The sequence below is a fragment of the Meriones unguiculatus genome, chromosome 1 (assembly GCF_030254825.1).
Source record: "Meriones unguiculatus strain TT.TT164.6M chromosome 1, Bangor_MerUng_6.1, whole genome shotgun sequence".
In the NCBI taxonomy this organism is placed as follows: Eukaryota; Metazoa; Chordata; class Mammalia; order Rodentia; family Muridae; genus Meriones; species Meriones unguiculatus.
In genome coordinates, this window is record NC_083349.1 from 5,469,169 (window position 1) to 5,490,534 (window position 21,366).

A 21,366-nucleotide genomic window follows, 5' to 3' on the forward strand; every position below is an offset into this window, starting at 1 on the left:
AAATAGAGAGATGATAGATAATGAGAGAAAGGTAGATGGTGGATGACAGAAGATAGATTATACAAGATAGAAAGAAAGAGATGAGAGACAGACAGACAGACAGTCTGACAGAGGTGCTGCTCAGCTCTGCTTTGTTATATGAGATGTGCTGACGAGCGCAGCTCAGGGAAAGCTGTCAACAGAGGTGCTGCGGATGCTGAGGAGCTGTCAAGAGTGTCCTAACTTGGTTTCCTGCTCCTGATTTTTTTAAAAAGTGCCTGTACTTTGTGAGGGAAAAGCACTTTAGAACCCAAAGCATAAAGAAAGAAACTACCATGAGAGGAAACACATATAATACTTAACATTTTTGCAATTTTTTCACCTGCGCGTGAACATAAAGCTGGACTGAGTCTATATTTGTGCTATTCCTATCATACCCATCACTGTTGATTATACTTTTTGGTTTGGTTGGTTTTTAAGACAGTGTGGTGATTTGAGTGACAATGGCCCCCATAGACTCACGGGGGTAGCATGACTGTATATGTGGCCTTGTTGGAGTAGGCGGCACCAATTGTCTGAACTTAAAATTGCTTAATTTCTCTGTCATTGGCAAAACCAATCTGAGCATCTTCAAAGAGTCTTTCAAGATTGCCAGCATCTGAGAAAGGATACGGAGTTGTAAACACTGGAAGGAGGAGGGGTCTGGATTAGAGCCTGGAGCTCCCCCATGACCGTGCCCCAGCTTAGGAGGGCCAGGCGGCCTGTGATGTCATCTCTCGTCCAGGCCCCACAGAGAATCTTCCAATCCATCGGGAGCCTAGATTTCTTCAGTCCACAGAGACTGAGATGATTGCCTCCCCAGAATGTTCTAGACACACCTTGTGCTGGTCCAGTTCAGCTGGTCCCCTTGGGAGACTCATGCTCTCTCATCTCCCTCCCTCACCTCCTTGCCTGGCTGGGCTGTCCTCTAGGTTTGCTACAGACACTTATGTCTGGTTTCTCCTGTGGAAAGAAATCACATCATGTGATCTTAAAGTCCTTGGGAAAAAAATAGATAAAGGGGCCCAGTTCCTTCCATACACACATGCTTGTGGAAGAGATGAACCCTGGGCTTAGCGTCCATGACCAGAATTCCTAACACTCCCACCCATACTTTTTAATATTAGTTTATTTTAATGTCAGAAAAATGATAATCGTAACCCACCTATTCTAGGTTCACTTCTACTGCCATGATAAAACACCCAGACCAAAACAATATAGGGGCAGAGGGGGCTTGTTTCACTTAGCAGTCCCAGGCCACAGTTCACCGCTGAAGGAAATCAGGGCAGGAGCCTGAAGGCAGGCCTGCTTGCCATGCCACACGGCACGACATCCAACTGAGAAACTCACAAGCCAAGAAGCACAGCAGAGATCATGCAAGGTGCCGCCCCCTAGCTCCACAGACCGGCTTACACCCAGCCAGCTTTCTTAGAGTACTGTCACCACATCAATGTCACCATCACCACCATCATCTTTAGTAGTTGCACCTTTATCACTGCAATTCCTGCTGTGTATTGGATCTAGAATGTTCCCTATAGGACTATGTATTAAAAGTTTAGTCCCTAAAGGACTAGGATTTGTGAAACCCTTAAGATGTAGGGCCTAGTTAAAAAAAGGTAGATTGTTGGAGGGGGTTACTGTTGAAGGGAGAAGGGAGAATTGGAAGCCTGGCCCTTCCCCCCTCCTTGCTATCTGTTCATCACAAGGTGAGGAGCCATAATGTCTTGCTTTGTCACAGGTCCAGTAGCAATGCGAACAACTGACCATGAACTGAAAGTTCTGAGACTGTGATACAAGATATATCTTCATTTTTATAAGTTAATTGACTCAGGTATTCTGATACAGTAGCAGAAAGCTGACTGATGCTATCACCCTTGTCTGCATTATCACCAGCCATCACCACTATCAACTCATCTCTTCACTCACTGTCTTTGCAAGAGTTTCTATTGCTATGATGGAAGGCCATGACCAAAGCAACATGGAGAGAAAAGGGTTTATTTTATCTTATAGTCTACCATGAAGGGAAGGTAGGAGAGGAACTCAAGCAGAAACCTGGAGGCAGGAACTGAAGCATAGGACATGAGGATTTCGAATTCCTAGCTTGCTCAGCAAGCACTTTACCAAGTCATGCCCTCAGCCTGAGTCCTCACTGCTTACTGCCTTTTCCTTGGCTCTCACCCTGATCATGCCAATTTCTCTTCTTGTGGCAAATGGCTGTGTGGCTGCTAGGGAGAAAGGGGTGCTTTCCTCATTGGCAAAGTTGCTCCAAGTTCCTGATTTTAAAACCACAGGAAACATCTATTCCTGCGGTGTCTGGACTTTCACCCATCTTCCCACTTTCTCCTCAGGGAGGTACCATGTGGACACACAGCAAGGGCACAGTTGGGGGTTCAGAGTCCCTTGTAAAGGAGTCTCTCCACTTTTCCATCAGCTGTGGAGTCTTGGGTCATGTACTCAACTCTCCAGGGCTGGGTTTCTTCATCTGCGTGACAGAGGTGATGGTATTGAATCACTCACTGTGCCAGAAGACTGTGGCTGGCACATAGAAAGTAAAATGCTGGCCAGTCTTGTCTCTGGTGGAATTTGCTATGACTCTATGACAGGGGTCTATGGATGATATATAGAGTGACGGGTCCTTAGAGGATGAGGAAGGTGTCACTGAAGGGCTCTAGCAGGCCTGAGTATGGTGAACAGGGCTCAGGTAGGCCTTGCTCTGTCTCCGTCCTGTCTGCCTTGTTAAATGTTAGGTCTGCCTTGTTAAACGTTAGATTACATTCCTAAAGCTAGCTGCCAGGGTTTATTCCCTTGAACACTTTCTCTTCCTGAGGCTGACTACCCAGGTCCAGATATCAAAGTATTGAAATCCAGCAATCAAAAGTCCTTTGGTTCACCTAGCTAACACACTCAATTAAAATTAAACACCTCATCCTAACAGTGCTCCTTCTTTTTCCTTTATGAACTGCTATTTGCCTATGGGCCACATCTGTCTCCCCTCTACCAAGAGGCAGTCCTTTGTCCCCTCAGGGAAAAAGATCCCTTTACCTCTCCCCCTTGTTTCTTTTCCCTTCTTCCTCATCTTCTGTCTACTGTCTTTGTCTCTCTCTTTTTCTCTTCTTCTTCTTCTTCTTCTTCTTCTATTCTTCTTATTCTTCTTATTTTTATTCTTCTTATTCTTCTTTTTGGAGACAGGACATTGTGTAGCCTTAGCTGTCCTGGACTCAATTTGTAGACCAGGTTGGCTTTGAACTCATAGAGATCTGCCTGCCTCTGCCTCCCTGAGTGCTGGGAGTACAGGCATGCACCACCACGCCCGTTTTATCGCTGTCTCTTATTCCCCAGCTTTTTGTCCCTTTGAGGCAAATAAATCTCCTTTGTGCTGAGGACTTGGATCTCGGTTGTCCTGTGCCGATGCCAGTCCTTTATGTCACCGGAAGCTGTGAGTGGGGTGAAGCTAAAGAGGGGTCTCCTGACACAGGCACTGCCTAGACAAAAACGTATGGGAGGGAAAGTTTGGAGAGCTTGGTGGCTGCACTCACCAGGTGGCTGATGGCGACTTCCCTGGAGAAGGCCAGCTGGGCCTCCGTGTCCTGCACAGTACACTGGTACCACCCATTTGCTCCCAGGACAGACTGGGGAGCGTCATGTTCTCTGAGACGCTTCGGAGGGAGTGGTTATGGATCCAGTGGTATCTGGTATCCAGTGGTAACCATGACTGAGTTTTTAAATCAACTTTCTGTTGAAGATAGTATAATCAGTGCTATTGGAGCAAGAGAAGAAAGCGAATTCGGAAGAAAACAACAAAATGAGTGAATAGATCTGAAGGTTTCGGAGAACTTGTAGCTATTAATCTAAACATAACTGAGGACGAAGAGATGGCCCAATGGCTAAGAGTGCTTGCTGTTCTCGCAGAGGTCCTGAGTTTGGTTCCCAGCATCCACCCGCGTCAGGCAGGTCGTAACTGCCTGTAATTCCATCTTCAGGAGTTCTAACACCCCCACTGGCCTCTGTCTGGACCCAGACACACGTGGCATACACTCACACAGATATGCACACATACACATAAATAAAAGCATGTAAAAGGGTAAAATTGTGATTGAAAATAAAAATAATTAGATTGATTGTAATCTGTTTCTGTGTGTGTGTGTGTGTGTGTGTGTGTGTGTGTGTGTGTGTGTGGTGGATTCATACACATGTGCATGAAGGTGTGGGCCCATATATAATTTACATATGCAGGTCAGAGGTCAACATCACATGCATTCCTCAATCACACTCAAAACATCTTTATTTTTATTGAAAAGTATTTTTCATATGTTATATTATGAACACGCTTTTCTCATCTTCAAATTTCTCCCAGATCCTCCCCACCTCCTCACACAGCCAACTCCTTGACCTTTCTTTTTCTCTATTTAAAAAACAAACAAAGAAACCAACCAGCCAAACAAACAAACAAAGAGGCAAAGTATTTTTCTGACCTAAAATTCATCCGGTCTGGCAAGCCTGGCTGGCCAGTGAGCTCCAGCCGTCTATCCATCTCTACTTCCCTCGCCCTAGGATTATAGGCACATACCACCACACTCAGCATTTATGCAAATGTCAGCATTTATGCCAATTCAGGTCCTCATGCTCGTTTGAGGATGGCACTTTCCCAGCCCCATATGCCTCTCTTTCAAAAAAAAGAAAAGCCTCAAGAAACATGTACTGGTCATTTCTAATCTCGGAGTAGGAATCGTGTCCCTCTCCTAGAGTCTGACCCCATACGAAGGGCAGTTATGAACCCACAGGGCTAAATAGCCAGAGGTGGGGTTTTAACCTCAGCAAGATGGCTTCAGGTTGGCTCAGCCTTTTTTCTTGATATATACTAGAGCTTTCTTCCCTCCCACAAGCATATTCACTTACAGGCCACAATCGTCTCACTTCTCTGAAATATTTCTGGGAAATCTTGTGGCACCAGCGGGAGCTGTTTGCAGCTGATGGATCTCCAAGGCAGCCATGCTACTTTCTCTGGGCCTGGAGTGACCATCACTATCATGGAAGAGATTGCCATAGTGAGCTACAAAATACCGGTCCTACAGACACGGCAGCAAAAATACAACAATACAGTGATAGCTAGGTCTGTGATAATACAGACACCAGGAGGTAACTTCTTTCTCAAGCCAGGAGAAGACTAGGAGGAGAGTCTTCCCTCGGTATGTCTCCACATGAGAACAGTCTCTACCTGCACCTTGTGAGATGCAGGGGACTCAGCTAGGACAATGCCTAAACTTCCAGCCCACAGAAGTCATGCGCAGCAGTGCACAGCTGTGGTCCCAGCTCTCAGGAAGCAGAGGCAGGAGAATTGAAAGTTCTATGCCAACTCGAACAACATACTAAGTCCCAGCTAGGGATACAGCTCAGTGGCACAGCCGCTGCCTAGAGCCCCCCAGTGAGGGGCCAGGGTGTGGCTCAGTGATAGAGTGCTTGCCTAGCATATAGAAAGCTCTAGGTTCAATCCTCAGTAGTAAAAAATAAATAAATAAAATTAAGTAATTAGGTTTTTTTTTAAGCCTCTAAACAGTGGTTCTCAACCTGTGGGTCAGGACTCTTCTGGGGGGGGGTCACATATCAGATATCCTGCATATCAAACATTTACATTATGATTCATAACCATAGCAAAATTACAGTTATGAAGTAGCAATGAAATTATTTTATAGTTGGGATCACCACAACATGAGCAACTGTATTAACAGTTTGCAATAGCAGGGAGGTTGAGAACCGCTGCTCTAAAGTGTGGATGTTACACAACAGCGGAAAAATAAATACTCTCTTCCGCCACTGAGCCGAGTGCTTGGAAGCGCCGAGTGATGCACTCTGAGAAAAAGCTAGAGAAACACTTTCCTGGGCTCCAGTGTCACTTTCAGGCAATGGAGACACTGGACAATATCCCCTCCCAGGACCTCACTATCAGAACCCTTAGGAAAAGCTCCATGTTTATTGTTGGAGAAAGTGGTTACCTTGCCAACTCGCTTAGAATCTCGAGCCAGCCAGTTGCTCTTTGGGTCCCGTTGCTAGTGTCCACCTCAGCAGCATCCTGTGTCATTTAACGCCAACCTCCTGTCCCCAGGCTATCCATTCAGGTCACGTTCTCACGACCACTGTACAAGGGTCCGGGGGTGTCAGGCATTAAGGAGTTTATAGCTGAAAATCATGTTTCCTGTACTGTTGTCCATGCCCGGTACCAGCTGAACTCCAGGACTTTTTCCAGGACACTTTCTAGGATCAGAATGGTCGGTACTATTCAGCTCCTGTGAGTGAGTCTGGGCTGATGAAGATCTAGGCAGACCCCTGGCAGTTCCCACAAGTCAGCAAACTGGCTGAGGAAACCAGAGAGAAGGAAGAGGAAGAGGAGGAAGGAGAAAGGGGAAGGGGAATAGGGAGGGGAAGGGAGAAGAAGAAAGGGGAGAGAGAGAGAAAGAGAGAGACCAAGGTTATTATCTTTTCAATTCTGTAACAGTCAGAATTTGAACCTGCAATGTCTCCCATAGGCTCAGATTTTGAACACTTGGTCCCAGGTGGTGGCACTCTTTTGGGAGGCTGTGGCCTTTTGGGGATGAGGTCTAGGTGGTGGAAGTAGTTCCTAAGGGTGAGAGCTCATACCCAGCCCCTGGCTCCAGCCCTGCTCTGTGCTCCTGGTGTACGCTATGGTGTAAACAGCCTCCACCACACTGTGCCGCCGCCGCCATGAGCTGAACTGGTTCACGACAGCTCCCCCAGTGCGCTGGACTGAGACATGAGCCAATAAATCTTCCCTCCTCTGTTCCTGTCAGGAATTGTCACAGTGACTCCCAAGGAGCTAATACTATGAATTAAGAGTTCTCAGTCCATCTGGGTCTAGAGTTGGCTCAGTGGTTAGGAGCACTTGGTGCTCTTACAGAGGACCTGGCTTTGGCTCCCAGCAGCAATAGTGGGTGGCTTAGAATGACTGTAATACCAGCTCCAGGGTCTCTGATGCCTTTTTCTGGCCGCCCCCATGGATACCTGCATGCATGTGGCAAACACACATACACTTGTGAACACATATATACATAAAATAAAATAAATCTTTAAGACTTTCCCCCTCCTGCCCATTTCCTCAGTCCTTATACATTCTTTCCTTGTCCTTTCTCAGCTCGTCCACTCACCCTCCAATCCATCCTTCACATGACAGCCTTGTGGACTGTAATAAAACCCAAGATGTGACCCTTCTCTCCTCTGTTAAATAACCTTCTGTGCTTTTCCCCGTTCCTGACACACAGATCTCTGCCCACTCTCCCCATCTGCAATGTCCCTTTGTACTCGCTTCTCCTTTATCCTTAGCACCGATGTCTCCTGACCAGCCTGGGCCAAGTGACCCTGCTGGGCTTCCTAGCATCCTGATATCCCCTTACCCAAGCCTTGACAATGTAGATTTTTGGTTTGAGGGCAGACCCATGAGCTCTAGGCAGACAGGGCGTGGCTGTGCCATTAAGACCTGGGCATGTAGCTCTCCTGACCATCTCGGGGATAAATGCAGGGAAGTCTCTCTGAGACTGACACAATTTTGATTGCAGATCTGAATGCACTGAAATGAGTGTGGATGGGGAAGGAGCTGCTACCACCTTACTCTGAAATGCCTTAAGTTTGGCTGCAGGGAGAGGAAGGTGCCCAAGAGCCCACCCCATACTGTGGGGTGACACTAACATATTCAAGACTGGTATCTGTGTCTCCTAGCAAATCACAGTAGCTGTGCCTCTCAGGGGGCGTAAAGGATCCTGGAGAAAGAGGGGATTAGAAAGAGACACAGACTGGAATTCAGAGGGTGGGTGAACCCCGGGGAACAAGGAGTCTCTGCAGGGAGGTAGGGTCCAAGTTCACCAGTCCATGTTGCAGATAGATACACCTCAAAGCTTTGCCCACCTGTGGCTCCTGCTGTGGCTGTGTGTATGCTTATGTCTGAGTCAGGGTGTCTCATCTGCCTGTGGCTCTGTGAGTGAGCTATACGCAGACGTGTGTGCTCACGATGGTCCTGGTGAGGCTCCTATCTCCAATTCTCTTCCTGCATCATAGGGCTTTTGCTTTATGCCTCAAGAGGTCTTCCTGCCCCTTCCTAGCTAAGCGCTTGGCTGCTCTCACCTCAGCCTCGGAAAGCTGATTCTTCTCTTACCTATGAGGGTGAGCCGCCTCCAGGGATACAGCTAGGCCTGGAAAAATCCACGAGCTTCTTGGGTCCTCCAGAGTTCAAGCAGGTTCCAGTGCAACGTCCCAGGCCTGACCTCCCCACTGCAAGGTGGCTCCTCCTAGGATGGGCTTGCCTGCCAGTGAGGTGGGCCTGCGGCAGCACCTCTCGTCTTTATGGCTTGCCTGCCAGTGAGGTGGGCCTACGGCAGCACCTCTCGTCTTTATGGCTTGCCTGCCAGTGAGGTGGGCCTGCGGCAGCACCTCTTATAAATGGCTCTATGTCGCCCTTCAGCATTCACTTACTGCTGTAGCTCTTGATATTTTTTCTGCTTGTGATACAAACAACAGCAGCTTCTTACTAATTTTCAGAAACTGGAAAACACAGAGAAGCAGTTACAAAGGCAAGAGCATCATACATGTATTGGCTGTTTAATTTTTTTTCCAGTACAGGACCTTGGATGCTCATGCTAGGCAAATGCTCTACCACTGAGCTATAGTCCCAACCACACAGAGCATTCGTGTGTGTGTGTGTGTGTGTGTGTGTGTATGAGAGAGAGAGAGAGAGAGAGAGAGAGAGAGAGAGCGCTAGGGCCTTCTGCATGCCTTTATGTTTTTAAACATATCACTTATTTGTGTTTGTTTGTTTGTTTGTTTAAAGAGAGAGTGTATGTGTCATGACGAGTGTATTGGTTAGAGGATATCCAGGAATAGATGGGTTCTAGGTATTAAACTTGGGTCATCAGGCTTGGTGGCAAGCACTTTTACCTGTTGAGCCATCTTGAGGGTGAAAGATCGTTACATTTTAATATATGTCTCCTTCCCATTTTATCTGGTTTTCATGTTCAGGACTGTGAGCAATCTTTTGATTGTGTCGTCTCTGTTTCTGGCTATGCTTTTTCTCTTCACGGAGTATAATTCCCTATGTCACACTCCCTCATGTTCTTCATCAGACCATTTTTTAAAACCTGTACTAGCCCACTCAAGCAAAACTTCATGAAGCCATAGCCATACACACGCCAGACACAGCTGACAACAATCCACAATACCAGCAACAACACGGAGGGAGGTCAGGGCAGAAACTTGGAGGCAGGAACTGGAGCAGAGACCATGAAGAAATGCTGCTGGCTAGCTTGCTTCTCATGGCTTACTTGGCCTGCTTTCTTATACAGCCCAAGACCTTTTACCCAGAAGTGGTATCACCCACAGTGAGCTGGGACTTCCCATATCAATTACTAGTTTAAAAACATGTCCTACAGATTTGCTTAAAGGCAACCTGACAGAGGCATTTTCTTAATTGAGGTTCCTCTTTCCAAATATGTCTTGATTTGTTTCAAACTGACTAAAATAGCCTGCACCCAGACCTGTGGTGCCCCAGCTGGGACTTACCTGTTGCTTTTTACTACCTTCCTATAATAGGATAAGCCCATTGTTTACATCGGAGCTCCCATGATCTAACGACCCGGACACACCCTCAGAGATACACTGCTAGGCATGCCCAGAACTTAAGTTGACATGTGAAATATCACAGGGCTGGAAAGACGGCTCTGCAATTAAGAGCACTTGCTGCTATTCCATAGGGCCCAGATTTGGTTCCCAGCACCAACATGGCAGACCACAATTGCCTGTGACTGCAGGTCCAGGAGACGAGATGCCCTCTTCTGCCCCCTGTGGGTTTCTGCATGCATAAAGTGCACATAAATACACATTAACAAACAAACAAACCTTCTCGGGTGTGTGTGTGTGTATGCGCGCGCACGCCTGCGCTGGAGACATAACTCAGCAGTTAAGAGAGAGTACTGCTCTTGCAGAGGACTCCAGAGGTTTGGTTCCCAGAACCTACTTACAACTGTACTCTGGCACCAGGAGATCTAATGCCCTCCTCCTCACTACATGGGCACCTACACACACACGCATATTATCCACCCTAACACCCACACAATCACACAAATTATTGGAAATAAAAATAAATCTTAAAAATCACTCATTTAAAAAAAAAAAAAAAAGCACCGGGTTTGGATAGTGAACCTTGCCTGGAAAGAATAAAGAGCAAACAGTATTGCCTCTCTCTGTAAAGTGGCAGGAACTCTTAGGTGAACTTGACAATTTCCCAGGCTCCAGAGTTTCTCTGTTACACAGTTACATTGTTACTCTGTGATGCTCCTGTCTCCCACTTCCTGAACCAAGATGGCAGCTGAAGTTCTGTCAATGTGTCCAGGGGTCAGAGAACAGGAAATGGGAGGTCTTAGGAAGAATCCCTTGAGTGAAGGACACTCTCTGACTGGCTCACAGCACTTCTGCCTGTATCTCATGGGGTCACCCTTAACTGGAGGAAAAACCGATGGAGGTAGACTCTAAAACCTCTTTTCTGTGGACTTTCATCTACTGAGGAAGAATAGCACATTCTTCATTGTACTTTTTTTTTTCCTTGATGCCAGGAATGATGTTGGGAATGAGCAAACAAAAGTTATTCCAAGTACTTCCATTTCGTTTTCAAACTCCATTTAATCATAAGGAGAAACTAAGTGTCAGGACGCAGGCTCTAGGGAAACTGAGGGGCTTCCCAATAGCTGGACAGCATCTGTTGTAAGGAGACACAGTTGTCTGAGTGCAGACTTCTCAGGGACAGCTTCTCCATTTTGACAGAAGGCTCAAACAAGTTCATGTTCCCAGACCCAGGGACCTACTCCTGTCCTGATTGATGGAAACTCCCTTGATCAACGCCTAAAGTTAAAATATGATTGGACAGTGCTACAGCCCACCCTGCTCCCCTTTGCTTCATGGTTTCATTCTTTAAATATACTGTACAGTGTCCCTCCAGGGTTACAGCTCAGCTCCCGAGTCTGTTCTGAGGCCCTGATTAGTGGCTTGACAAAAGTCAATTTTTGTCATCTGCATAGACCTGGTGTTTGAGTGGTGTTGGATTGAAGCAGACCCCAGGGCAATGGGATCCAGGGTCCTGCACACCCTGGACAAGTGGTCTACCACTGAGCCACGTGCAGATTGTGGAGACAGGATCTTGTTTTGTAGCTAGGCTAGCCTCAAACTTGCCATCCCCTTGTTTCTACTTCCTGAATGCTGGGATCACAGCTACCTGTGGTAACCTGACTATCTCTGCAGCTTCCTATCGAAAGAGAGAAAAAAAGACAATAGTCCTTCCCAGTGCAAAAGTATTCCCTGTACAGTCAGAGTAGATGCTCATAGAAAAATGCCCATGCCTCCCTGTTTATCACATCTGCTCAAACACCATCACCCCAAATTATCTTACCACCAGGGGGAGCCCCAGAGTTTGAAACACATCAACCTGGGTTGTAGTCTACATTCTCCAGGAAAAAGGAGAGCTGGAAGGGAGAGGGAGAGACAAAAGTGAAGTCAGGAGTCCCCAGTACCCTTCTAGATGAGTGAAATAACATTGCTGGCATGATCGCTCAGCAGTTGGGAGAGGTTGCCGCCATTGTGGAACGCCTGAGTGTGGTTCCACAACCCACATGCTGGCTCACAACTGCCTGTAGCGTCTCCTCGGGGAGCTCTTAGGCTCTCCTGACCGCCCCCAGCACGGCACTCACAGGCACACGTACACGCCCTTGCACAGATACATGCGCGCACAAGCACGTGCAGTAATAAATCTTTCAAAATAAGGTCAACAACAGTAATAGCACTAGTAATAACACTATGGCGGAAGAGAGGTTCGACCCATAAAGATGTTTGCTGCTCCGGAGTGAGGACTTGAGAGTCCTCCAACTGATGGAAAGAGCTGGACGTGAATCCCAATCCTAGAATCTAGAATCCCAATCCTGGGTGAAAGGGGGCAGGCCGCGCCCTGAGAGTCACTGACCAGGCAGGTGGCCTAATCACATGTTCTCTAGGGCAGGGGGAACGGAGCTCCAGGCTTTGAGGCAACACAGCTCCCTCCACAAGAGAATAACCTGATCTCTGTGTGCCTCGGTGATGTCATTTGCAGTGTGAGCATCGCAGGTGCTTCCTCTGTCCCCTTGAGAACTAAACCAGGCAGAATAAAACCAGAGCAACAGCAATAAAATATAAACAAACAAACAAACAAACTCATGTGCTCTTATTCATTGGAAATTACGTTTTCAATCTTTCTGTGCTTTATGCTCTAGCTTCTAGCTCTGAAAACACAGATAAGAGGTCTCTCTTGTGATTCATACAAATAAATGACTCTCCAGATGCTGGAGAAATGTGTACATTCCGTGCTTGCTGGGAATGAGGTTCCCCAGGACAACAGTCTCTGCTTTCCCCTTGCATGCTGCTGTCCTGTGGGTCCCAGACTGGAAAATGTGCTCTTCCTCCCTCATTTTGTTCTTCATGGGGTCAGTCTTAACTGTCCAGATGAAGCTCCATTCACATTGGTGAGGGTGATCTTCACTTGGTCTATCATTCAAACACTGACATCTGGAAACACTTTCATGGTCAGGACCAGGTGCATTTCTCAGCTGCCTGGGCATCTGAGCCCCGTCACACTGGCACATAGAATTAACCGTTACACTCCGGTGTCCAGTTGGCTGGGCCAGCTCCTCACCTGTCATGTTAAACTCAAGGGCGGATGTTTACCCTGCTTCACTGTGGTGTGCAGAACCATGGGCCAGCAGACCCCTCCTCCTGGCTCACAGGTAACACCTTCTCACTGGAATCTTTGGTAAGGGCACTACTCCAGTTCACCAGGCCTCTACCTTCTCGAGGCTCTCACCTCTTAGCACCATCACCATGGAAGTAAGTAATCCAACATGTTTGGGGTACAAATATTCAGATCCTAAAAGTGCCTGGCATAGTGGCACACGTCTTTAATCCCAGCACTTGGGAGGCAAGAGGCAGGTGGATCTCTGTGAGCTATAGGCTAGCCCAGGCTACATAGTGAGTTCCAGGACAGCCAGAGCTACATAATAAGATCCTGTCTCAACAAACAAACAAACAAACAAACAAACATTCAGATCATAGTAGTTAATGATGGGCGTGTAGTTATGTACTCTGTCAGTGGTGGAGTTTATAACAAGAGCAAGTTGGAGACAGGGGATGGAAAGAGAGAGAAGCCCTCAGAGCCAGCTGAGGACTCTATGAGCAGTTTCATAGGAGATAGCGAACACAGTAGGGCTGCGAAGATAGCTCCCTCCATTACCCTTCACCCACAGCTAGTTTGCTTCCTCACACCTGAACCTGGGAGAAGGGGATGTCTAGCCACGTCAGAACCACATACCCAGAAACATTCCATCCTGCATTCTGAGAGGAGACACCACATAGAGCCAGCTCAGCGTGCCCCAAGGAAACCGCCCCGACATTACGAGCAGCCTGCTGTATGACAGTTTTCCTGGGCAACGTGGACGAATGCCTATTGGTCCACTCTGCAGCTGATGGCAGGCCAACGAAATGACACACCAAAGCCCAACATGGTGAACATTTGCTGGGGTTAGTTATAGGAGAAATGGTTCAAAGGCAGCTATGTGACTGGAAGCCCACTCCGGCATGGGCACCGGGTCACAAAAGCTGGGACTCCGGCACTTACTGTATGATGAGCAGGTACCTCGGTAGGTTGGAGAGTGTCTCTGCCATGCAGCTTGGCTAGTCTGTCTCTTCAGCAGTCCCTCCTGCTTATATAAGCTCAAGGAGGAAGGCATATTGTGTATCTGGTCAGTTTCAGGTATTTCCGGAGACTTATGAGTCTTGATGGGCCTCCCTTTAAAACGTCCTAAACGTTAAGGAGCTCTACTCCAGGATGGAATGTTTTAATATAGAAAAAATTAACACAGCCCCTCTGGTCTCTCCCTTCTCTGGCATTTGTCTCATTCACCTGGCATAGACAGAACCTTGAGGACATGAATGGAGTTTGCTGCATTTGCCTTCAGCCCCAGCTTAGAGTAAATGCTGATTGAATGAACACCTGCCTTGAACATTTCACCCAAGATCACTGCTCATGTTTTATGTTTCTAAATATGTACACTGAGCATTCATCCTTGCAGATATGACAGCCTTTAGGGTCTATGCAGCACCTCCCAAGCCCCTGATTATTGATTCAAGTTGAGGCTCAATGACTCTTGACTTGGATGATGCCCTGTATGTTGTAGAATGTTATGCAGTATCCCTGACCTCTATCCAATAAGTGGAAGCAGCTCCACCACAGCCCCTACAGGGTTTAGGAAATAAAATGTCCCCACATGTACTCAGATGGCCACAGGGGAGGAAATTGTGACCGACAGAGAAGCATAGTTGGGGAGCCTGGCAGGCCCACTTTCTGGTCCATCGTCAGGGGAACCAACCATCCTTCATCCTGGGCAGTAACATTCCCAGAAGATGGTGTCACCTACCTCCCAAGCCTGGGTAAACCTCACAGATGTCTGAAGGGGTCCTTAAGGCAGGCTGAACATCTTCAAAAACTGTCAACAGCTTGTGAATCAGGGGAAATGTCTGAGTTGGATCCCATTAACCAGAGGAGTGTGAGATGGAAGTGGGGTACAGTCTTTATTCTTTCTCCAACAGGGACTCTAACATCTTTTGGCCTCTGGCTCTGAGGTTGGCCCTCTGTAGACAAGGACCCTGACTCCCTCACAGCATCTCCAGCCCCACAGTGCATCCTCCTTTTGGTGATCCCTCACAGGAGCTCCAGACTCACAGTCTTCCCACCATGATACTGATGGCCCTGCCTGGAGGCAGGTGAGTGGACTTGGAGACAGGAATTCTATGGTTTGAGTCAACCTCAGCCTTATCCACCCACGTGGTTCCTAGCATGGAGCCCATGATTCCCCCAGTTAAAATATCAGAAACAGCAACGATTTAGTACCCTTGAGCCCCACTGATCATCTTCCTGTGCCTCTACTTTGTGTCTGTCTCTGGCAACAAGGGTTGATACAGATAAGGCTTCGGTGGCCAAATCACGCTGATCCAGCGCAAGTTCTACATTTGCTCCATGGATAGCTGAGTTTCACGGGAGGTAATGGTCTTTTAGGCAGAAAAAGGAAGCTTTGAATGAAATCACTGTAAGTCACAGGCCCCGGGAGACCAAGGATCTGCCCTGTGAGATGGGTGTAGGACCCTGTCCTGGAACAGCAAGGGCTTGCCGTACCTTGGATCCATTCTTGACTCTGCATGTCTCTGTATCACTAGCCCTCCTGTACATATTCAACATTCCAGAAACCCTGGAGTCTATCTGTGCCAGCAACCTAAAATGCTCTGTGCCCTGGGTGTAGGAGCAGGGGATGCCTGCTATCTTCTGGATGTCAGCAGTCCTCACGACTCCAAGATTGCAACCAAGCTCACCTTTCAAGAAACATTCCACAGAGCTTGTATAGCCACGAAAAAAAAAAAAAAAAAACAATCCAGATGAATGTGTCCTTTTCGTTGCCGGGTCAGGGCTGGAGACCTGTGGTGACTGACTGAGGTCTGGCTGGCTGGGAAAATATCAAGACAGGGCTTGAAGCTAGCTGAGAGGCATGGCTCACGTAGAGCAGAAATGGTTCCGGTGGCTGTCACTGGGAGAGGAGGCAGATGTCAAAGTCTTGCTTTTCGGGTCCTGTCTTTTCTTCCTTATATGAGCATACACAGAGAAGGTGAGGGTCAGGTACCCAGTGCTGGATCTCAAGAGCCTAGTGCTAAGGGCACAACTGATGAGCTGAGCCCTGCTCTCATGAAACTAGTGTGATGGAAGGTTGCACAGACAGGTACATCAAGGATGGGTTATGCAGGAGACCACCGATATGGAAACCACCAAGGATTCCTAGTACTCAGTGGTGGGGGAAGAACATACAGAACACACACAAGTGATGTGGGACTTCCATGCTGGATACTTGAGCTGTGAGAATGTGGCCTAGTCTTAGAACCACCTGCTGAGCTAGCCACAGCCTTGTCAATACTTTGCTGTTCTAGTCAAGCCTGAGCCAAACAGAAAGCTCACTCTACAGACCACAGCAGAGGCTTAGAAATGTTGAGTTGTCCCTGGAGCAGGAGAGCTCATGTCTAGGATTCCTGACAGGCTTGGAGGGGGCTAGGCTAGAGAAGAGGCTAGACATTTCTCAGGCCAGCTACTTCCTTCACAAAGGTAGCATGGCACTGAGTGACATTACACAAGCCTCCATTCTGTGGCATCTGCAAAAGTAAACAAAAAAGAGTGAACATGAAGGACAAGACTGGGCCCAGTAGTGCTTGCTGTAACAGGAAGGACCTGTGGGCTAAGAATGGAACATCACAGGAGCTCCTGTGGGCATTTCTGAGGATACAATCTGGGGGCATTCTTTTAGCAAAACTATCACCCATCCAGACTTTCTCTCTGTTTCTGTCTCTGTCTCTGTCTCTCTCCACCTCTTAACACAGGGCATGCTGTCCTTGTTGGTTCAGGTCTCCTGTTCAGGAATTCCAAATGACAATATCTACTCCAGCCTCAGCCAGATCAACTTTGTGGACCTCAGTGAAGATGACCAGCCCAAATGTCCCGATGTCTTATCTAACACTTTAGAAAGCTTGAAGGCAAGCTGGCTACACGCCTGAAATCATCTTGGGTGTGGGGAACTGGCCCAAGGACTGCCCCTAGTATGGGCTTCGTGGTGTCTATTGCAATCTGCTCTGTTGTCGAGTCTTACTACACTCAGTATGCAAGGCCTCCCTAAGAGAAAACAGAGCACCACTTACGGAGCTCTCAGGGCGATGAAAAGGCTTGTCTTCCTTACAAACTCCCTGGCATGTGCTGAAGCTGACTTCCGGTTGAAGGCCCTCCCACAATCAGCGCACACAAAGGGTTTCTTTTACGTGTGAGAGTTTCTTTTATGTGGAGAGTTTTCTATAGCCACTGTATTTTAAGGCAACTCTAATGCATGAAATCTCTGACGGAAGATCTTCCCAAACTGAAAATGCACTATCTGGGGCTGGAGAGATGGCTCAGTGGTTAAGAGAACTGGCTGCTCTTCCAGAGGTCCTGGGTTCAATTCCCAGCAACCACATGGTGGCTCACGACCACCTATAAAGGGATCTACTGCCCCCTTCTGGCATATAGGTGTACAGACAGACAGAGCAACTCATACATTAAAAATAAATAAGAAAAAAGAAAGTGCGGTATCTACAAGTAACGACTTTGATGACACACCTCTAGTTGGAATGCATTGCAAAATAACAAACCACAGTTGCTGCAATGGTAACAACCCCCCTCCTACTTGTAATAACATTCCGAAGGCTTCTCTGCAATGTGTTTGCTGGTGAGATGGCAGTGCTGACTTCTAGAGGAGGGGCCTTCTTCATGTGTAACAAGCGTTCTCTCCCTCGTGTGTTAAGTGATGTTTCTGCAAAGATGACCTGCTATGGCAAGCCTTCCCACATTCAGGACCCACATAACGGCTTTCCCACAGTCCCTGCCTTTGGAAGGCTTCTCACCAGTGTGAATTCCCTGATGCACTCTGACTTCTGACTAAAGGCTTTCCCACACGCACTACATAAATGGTGTTTTCCTCCAGTATGAAGTTTCTGGCGTAGCGTGAGAGATCATTTCCAGCAGAAGGTCTTCCCACATTCAGAACACATGTAAGGTCTCCCTGTACAAAGGCGATGGTACACCTTCAGGTGTGATGTTTTACTCAACGATCTTCCAGTCCTAACGGTTGTTAAGGCTTCTCCCCGACAGGAGTTTGACCATGGGATGTCAACCCTGATGTCTGGAGAAAGGAGTTTCCACATGTTTGACATATGAGAGATGGATCCCTAGCGTGAGTCATGTTATGTGTATAGAAACCTGACTTGGCACTAAAGGCCTTCCCACACTCCGTGCACACGGAGGGTTTCTCTCCTGTGTGGGTCCTCTCCTGTGTGCTGAGGACTGACTTCTGACTGAAGGCCTTCCCACAGTCAGAACACACATACGGTCTCTCAGCAGTATGAATTCGATTACGTGTCTTCAGATGGGTTGTTACCAAATGACTTCCCACAGTCACGACACTCATCAGATTAGTCTCCTCTGTGAGCTCCACGGTGCACCTGCTGGAGGGAGATGAAACCTCTCTCGTAGGCGGGACCTTCGTGAGGCTTCTTCTCAGATGGGAGGTCATCTCAGATTCCTTGAGGAAAGCTATCCCTCATCGATGACAGACAAAAGGTCTCTGTGGTGTGTGCCATCTGTGTGCCAGCTTGTGAGAAACTGACCTGACACTGAAGACCTTTCACGTTCAGGACACTAGTCAGTCCCGAGACTGACTTCCGTGCTGTTCAAGTGGTGGTTCGTGGTTAACTTTTCCTAACTGATGGCCTTTGTGTGGTTTCTCCATAGAGGCCATCTTATATTCAGCATTTCAAGAGCCTTGGGTGAAGAGTGGATCTGATGCAACAGTGTTGTTAAGCTGCTTTGTGACGCTGCTTTGATTCTGACCATTTGTAGATATCATATAAATGTACAAAGATTATAGTTTACGACTAAAAATGTCTAATGTAACCTATCAGAACCATGCTGAAGAGCTTTTATGACTCTCAGATATGTCTTACTCATGTGGCCATGAGCTCAACAGTTTCTTCATATCCTTTACCCACAACTCAATTTGCTTTCTCTGCTTCTTCGTTTTAGTCCCACATTGCTTCATGTGTGCCAAAAAATAACTTCCAGTGTCATGGCCGTCTGGGGTAGGATCACTGTGTCTAAACTTCAAAAGCAATTACTCTGCGGACCCTCCTGTCCGCCTGTAACTCAGGCAGCCCTTCATTAAGCAGAACAAGGGCACCAAGGAGAACGCTCTTTTCACCTCAGGCTACCATTAGTTACATTAGAATTCCTTCCCTTTCCATAATCAGATATTGAAAATCTCCTTCTAAATAGGTGAAAATATTATCTTCTGCCTATCTTTGGAAATTCAGTTCTGCCTATCATCTGTTTGTCTGTCTGTCTGTCCGTCCATCTATCAACCCGTCCAGCCAAAAATAGTGTCTTCAGGCTTAACATCAATGTGACAAAAGTCAAAGTTCAGTGAGATTCTGTCTGAGAAAGTGAGGGAGAAGGATGACGAGATGGCTCCATAGGTAAGGGTGCTCGCTTCCAAGCCTGAGCTCGATCCCCGGGACTCAAATGGTGGAAGGGAGAACCAACTTCTGCAAGTTGTCCTCGGAATTCCACACACGAGCCTTTGGCATTCTTACATCTGCAGACAGACAAACAGACAGACAGACAGACAGACAGACACACACACGCGCGCACTTAGAAAGGAGGCTGTCTTGTGGAAAGCAGCTAAATGTGGTAGCCGATGGTGTCAGCACCAGGACTGCAGAAATGAACGCAGGCATCATCACAACACAAGTGTGATGCTCAGTGTGACTGGGTCGTTGGAAGCAGTGCCTACAGGAGTACACAGCTGCAGGAAGATCCAGCAGAGAAAAGAGCATCAGTGCATGTAAGAAAAACATGGACTAAAAGAAGGCAAAACTACATGACCACAAAACTGATAATACAGAAAGCAAAGCACTAATGGGAAACTAAGTCAGCTGACATAAAATGGGGTGCTCTATTAGAAAAATAAAATTAGGAAAACAAAGTCTATTTACATATCACATGGGCCTACTGTCCAAGGTGACCGACAAGATGTCTAAATGCAAGCCTTCCGGTGTTTATGTGTGAGGCTGTTCATCGACCATAAGGAGACGAGGTTGAATCAACTCAGGCACCCTGATCTCCAGGAGGAAGCTGGTCAGTTCTTAATGTCCATCTCTGAGTGACCCACCTCTGAATTTATAATGATTGTAGATATTGGAAACAGAAAACAACCTTTATGCTCCACTGGACAAGAAAGTAGGCTGAAACTGGTCCCAGAACACCATCCATGCACACGTGGGTAACAGCCACTCACTTTGATACCCCTGGTATGTGAACTCAGCCTTCCCCATCTGTGCCTCCTTTCCTCTCTTGATCCTGAAGATGACCTCTACACTGGGAATGACACACCCTGTGAACTGGAAGGATGTAAGATTTTTTTTTAAGAATTATTTATTTATTTATGTATTTATTATCATCTATACAATGTTCTGTCTGCATGTACACCTGCAGGCCAGAAGAGGGCACCAGATGGTTGTGAGCCACCATGTGTTTGCTGGGAATTGAACTCAGGAGCTCTGGAAGAGCAGCCAGTGCTCTTAACCTCTGAGCCATCTCTCCAGCCCCCAATGGATGTTAGATTTTTAAATTTTATTTCTTTTTTAAAATACTTATTTATTATTTATACAGAATTCTACCTGCACACCAGAAGAAGGCACCAGATCTCACTATAAATGGTTATAAACCACCATGTGTTTGTTGGGAATTGAACTCAGGACCTCTGGAAGAACAGTAAGTGTTCTTAAGCTCTGAACCATCTCTCCAGCCCCTAAATTTTATTTCTTTACAGGTAGCTTCCTGGGTTCATAACAGTCAACATTTCCCGCTGGACAAAATGTAATCTTTAGGGACCCCAAAAAAAATAAGCTGAAAGACCACCACAGCTAAAACCATTAAATACTGATATCCCACCATTTTTGGCAAAGGGAAGGAAAGAAACCCTCAGTGAGGCCCATTCTGCATCCCCAGGCTGACTGGGCTCACCCACTGACAAGAGCTGGCTGTAGGTCTCCTCCTGGTACATCACCTCTTGTCCCAGTATTACCTCCTGGTACAGGCATCTCTGGGCAGAGTCTGGACACCGCCACTCCTCCTGGCTGAAGTCCACAGTCACATCCTCAAATGACACCAATCTCTGTAGCTTGAATGATGGGTACATCACTGAGAACTAGGATAGGACTAGGACATGGTATGCAGGACTGGGCTGGAAGTGACTATTCACCAGGATACATCCTTAGACTTCTTACAACGCCCATTTCACATTCCATTCTAGGGATGAAGAGAGCTTACTTTAAAAAAAAAAAAAAAAGGACTTGCTATTATATATTCAAGTTGTTTTCGTATCAAGGATATCAGACACAATTTGTTCTAAACTGGAAGAGTTAATGGTGAAAAGATCTACATGATAGAAGGACAGTTTGGAAGACAGCTACAGTAGCGCCATTTCTCATAAAAAAAAAATAGCTCTAAACTGTATTGGTGAAGCCCCGCTGGATCTTTATAAAGGAGGGTTGAATTGATAAGACCTGAACCACTGAACAAGCTTAGTCTCACAGCAGAGAGATGGCTAGACATGCTGCACGCCTGGCAGAGTGCATTAGTGCAGAATCATTGTGGAGTGA

General features: G+C 47.0%; 2 protein-coding genes across 2 annotated transcripts in view; both read right to left on the reverse strand.

Annotated features, from left to right (window-relative positions):
* The window catches only part of Ctu1 (cytosolic thiouridylase subunit 1), a 29,867-nt gene extending 23,837 nt beyond the window's left edge, over positions 1-6,030 (reverse strand). Inside the window, exon 1 of the mRNA XM_060380251.1 lies at positions 6,009-6,030. The gene's annotated coding sequence lies outside the window, so the exon portion shown is untranslated. The remainder of the gene's footprint in view (positions 1-6,008) is intronic.
* Ceacam18 (CEA cell adhesion molecule 18) lies at positions 3,438-20,903 on the reverse strand. The gene is given in 7 exon segments (XM_021645790.1): positions 3,438-3,500; positions 3,555-3,625; positions 3,628-3,751; positions 6,137-6,172; positions 6,174-6,229; positions 6,232-6,288; positions 20,729-20,903. Coding segments are annotated over 7 exon segments (582 nt in total).
* Between the last annotated feature and the right edge of the window lie 463 nt (positions 20,904-21,366).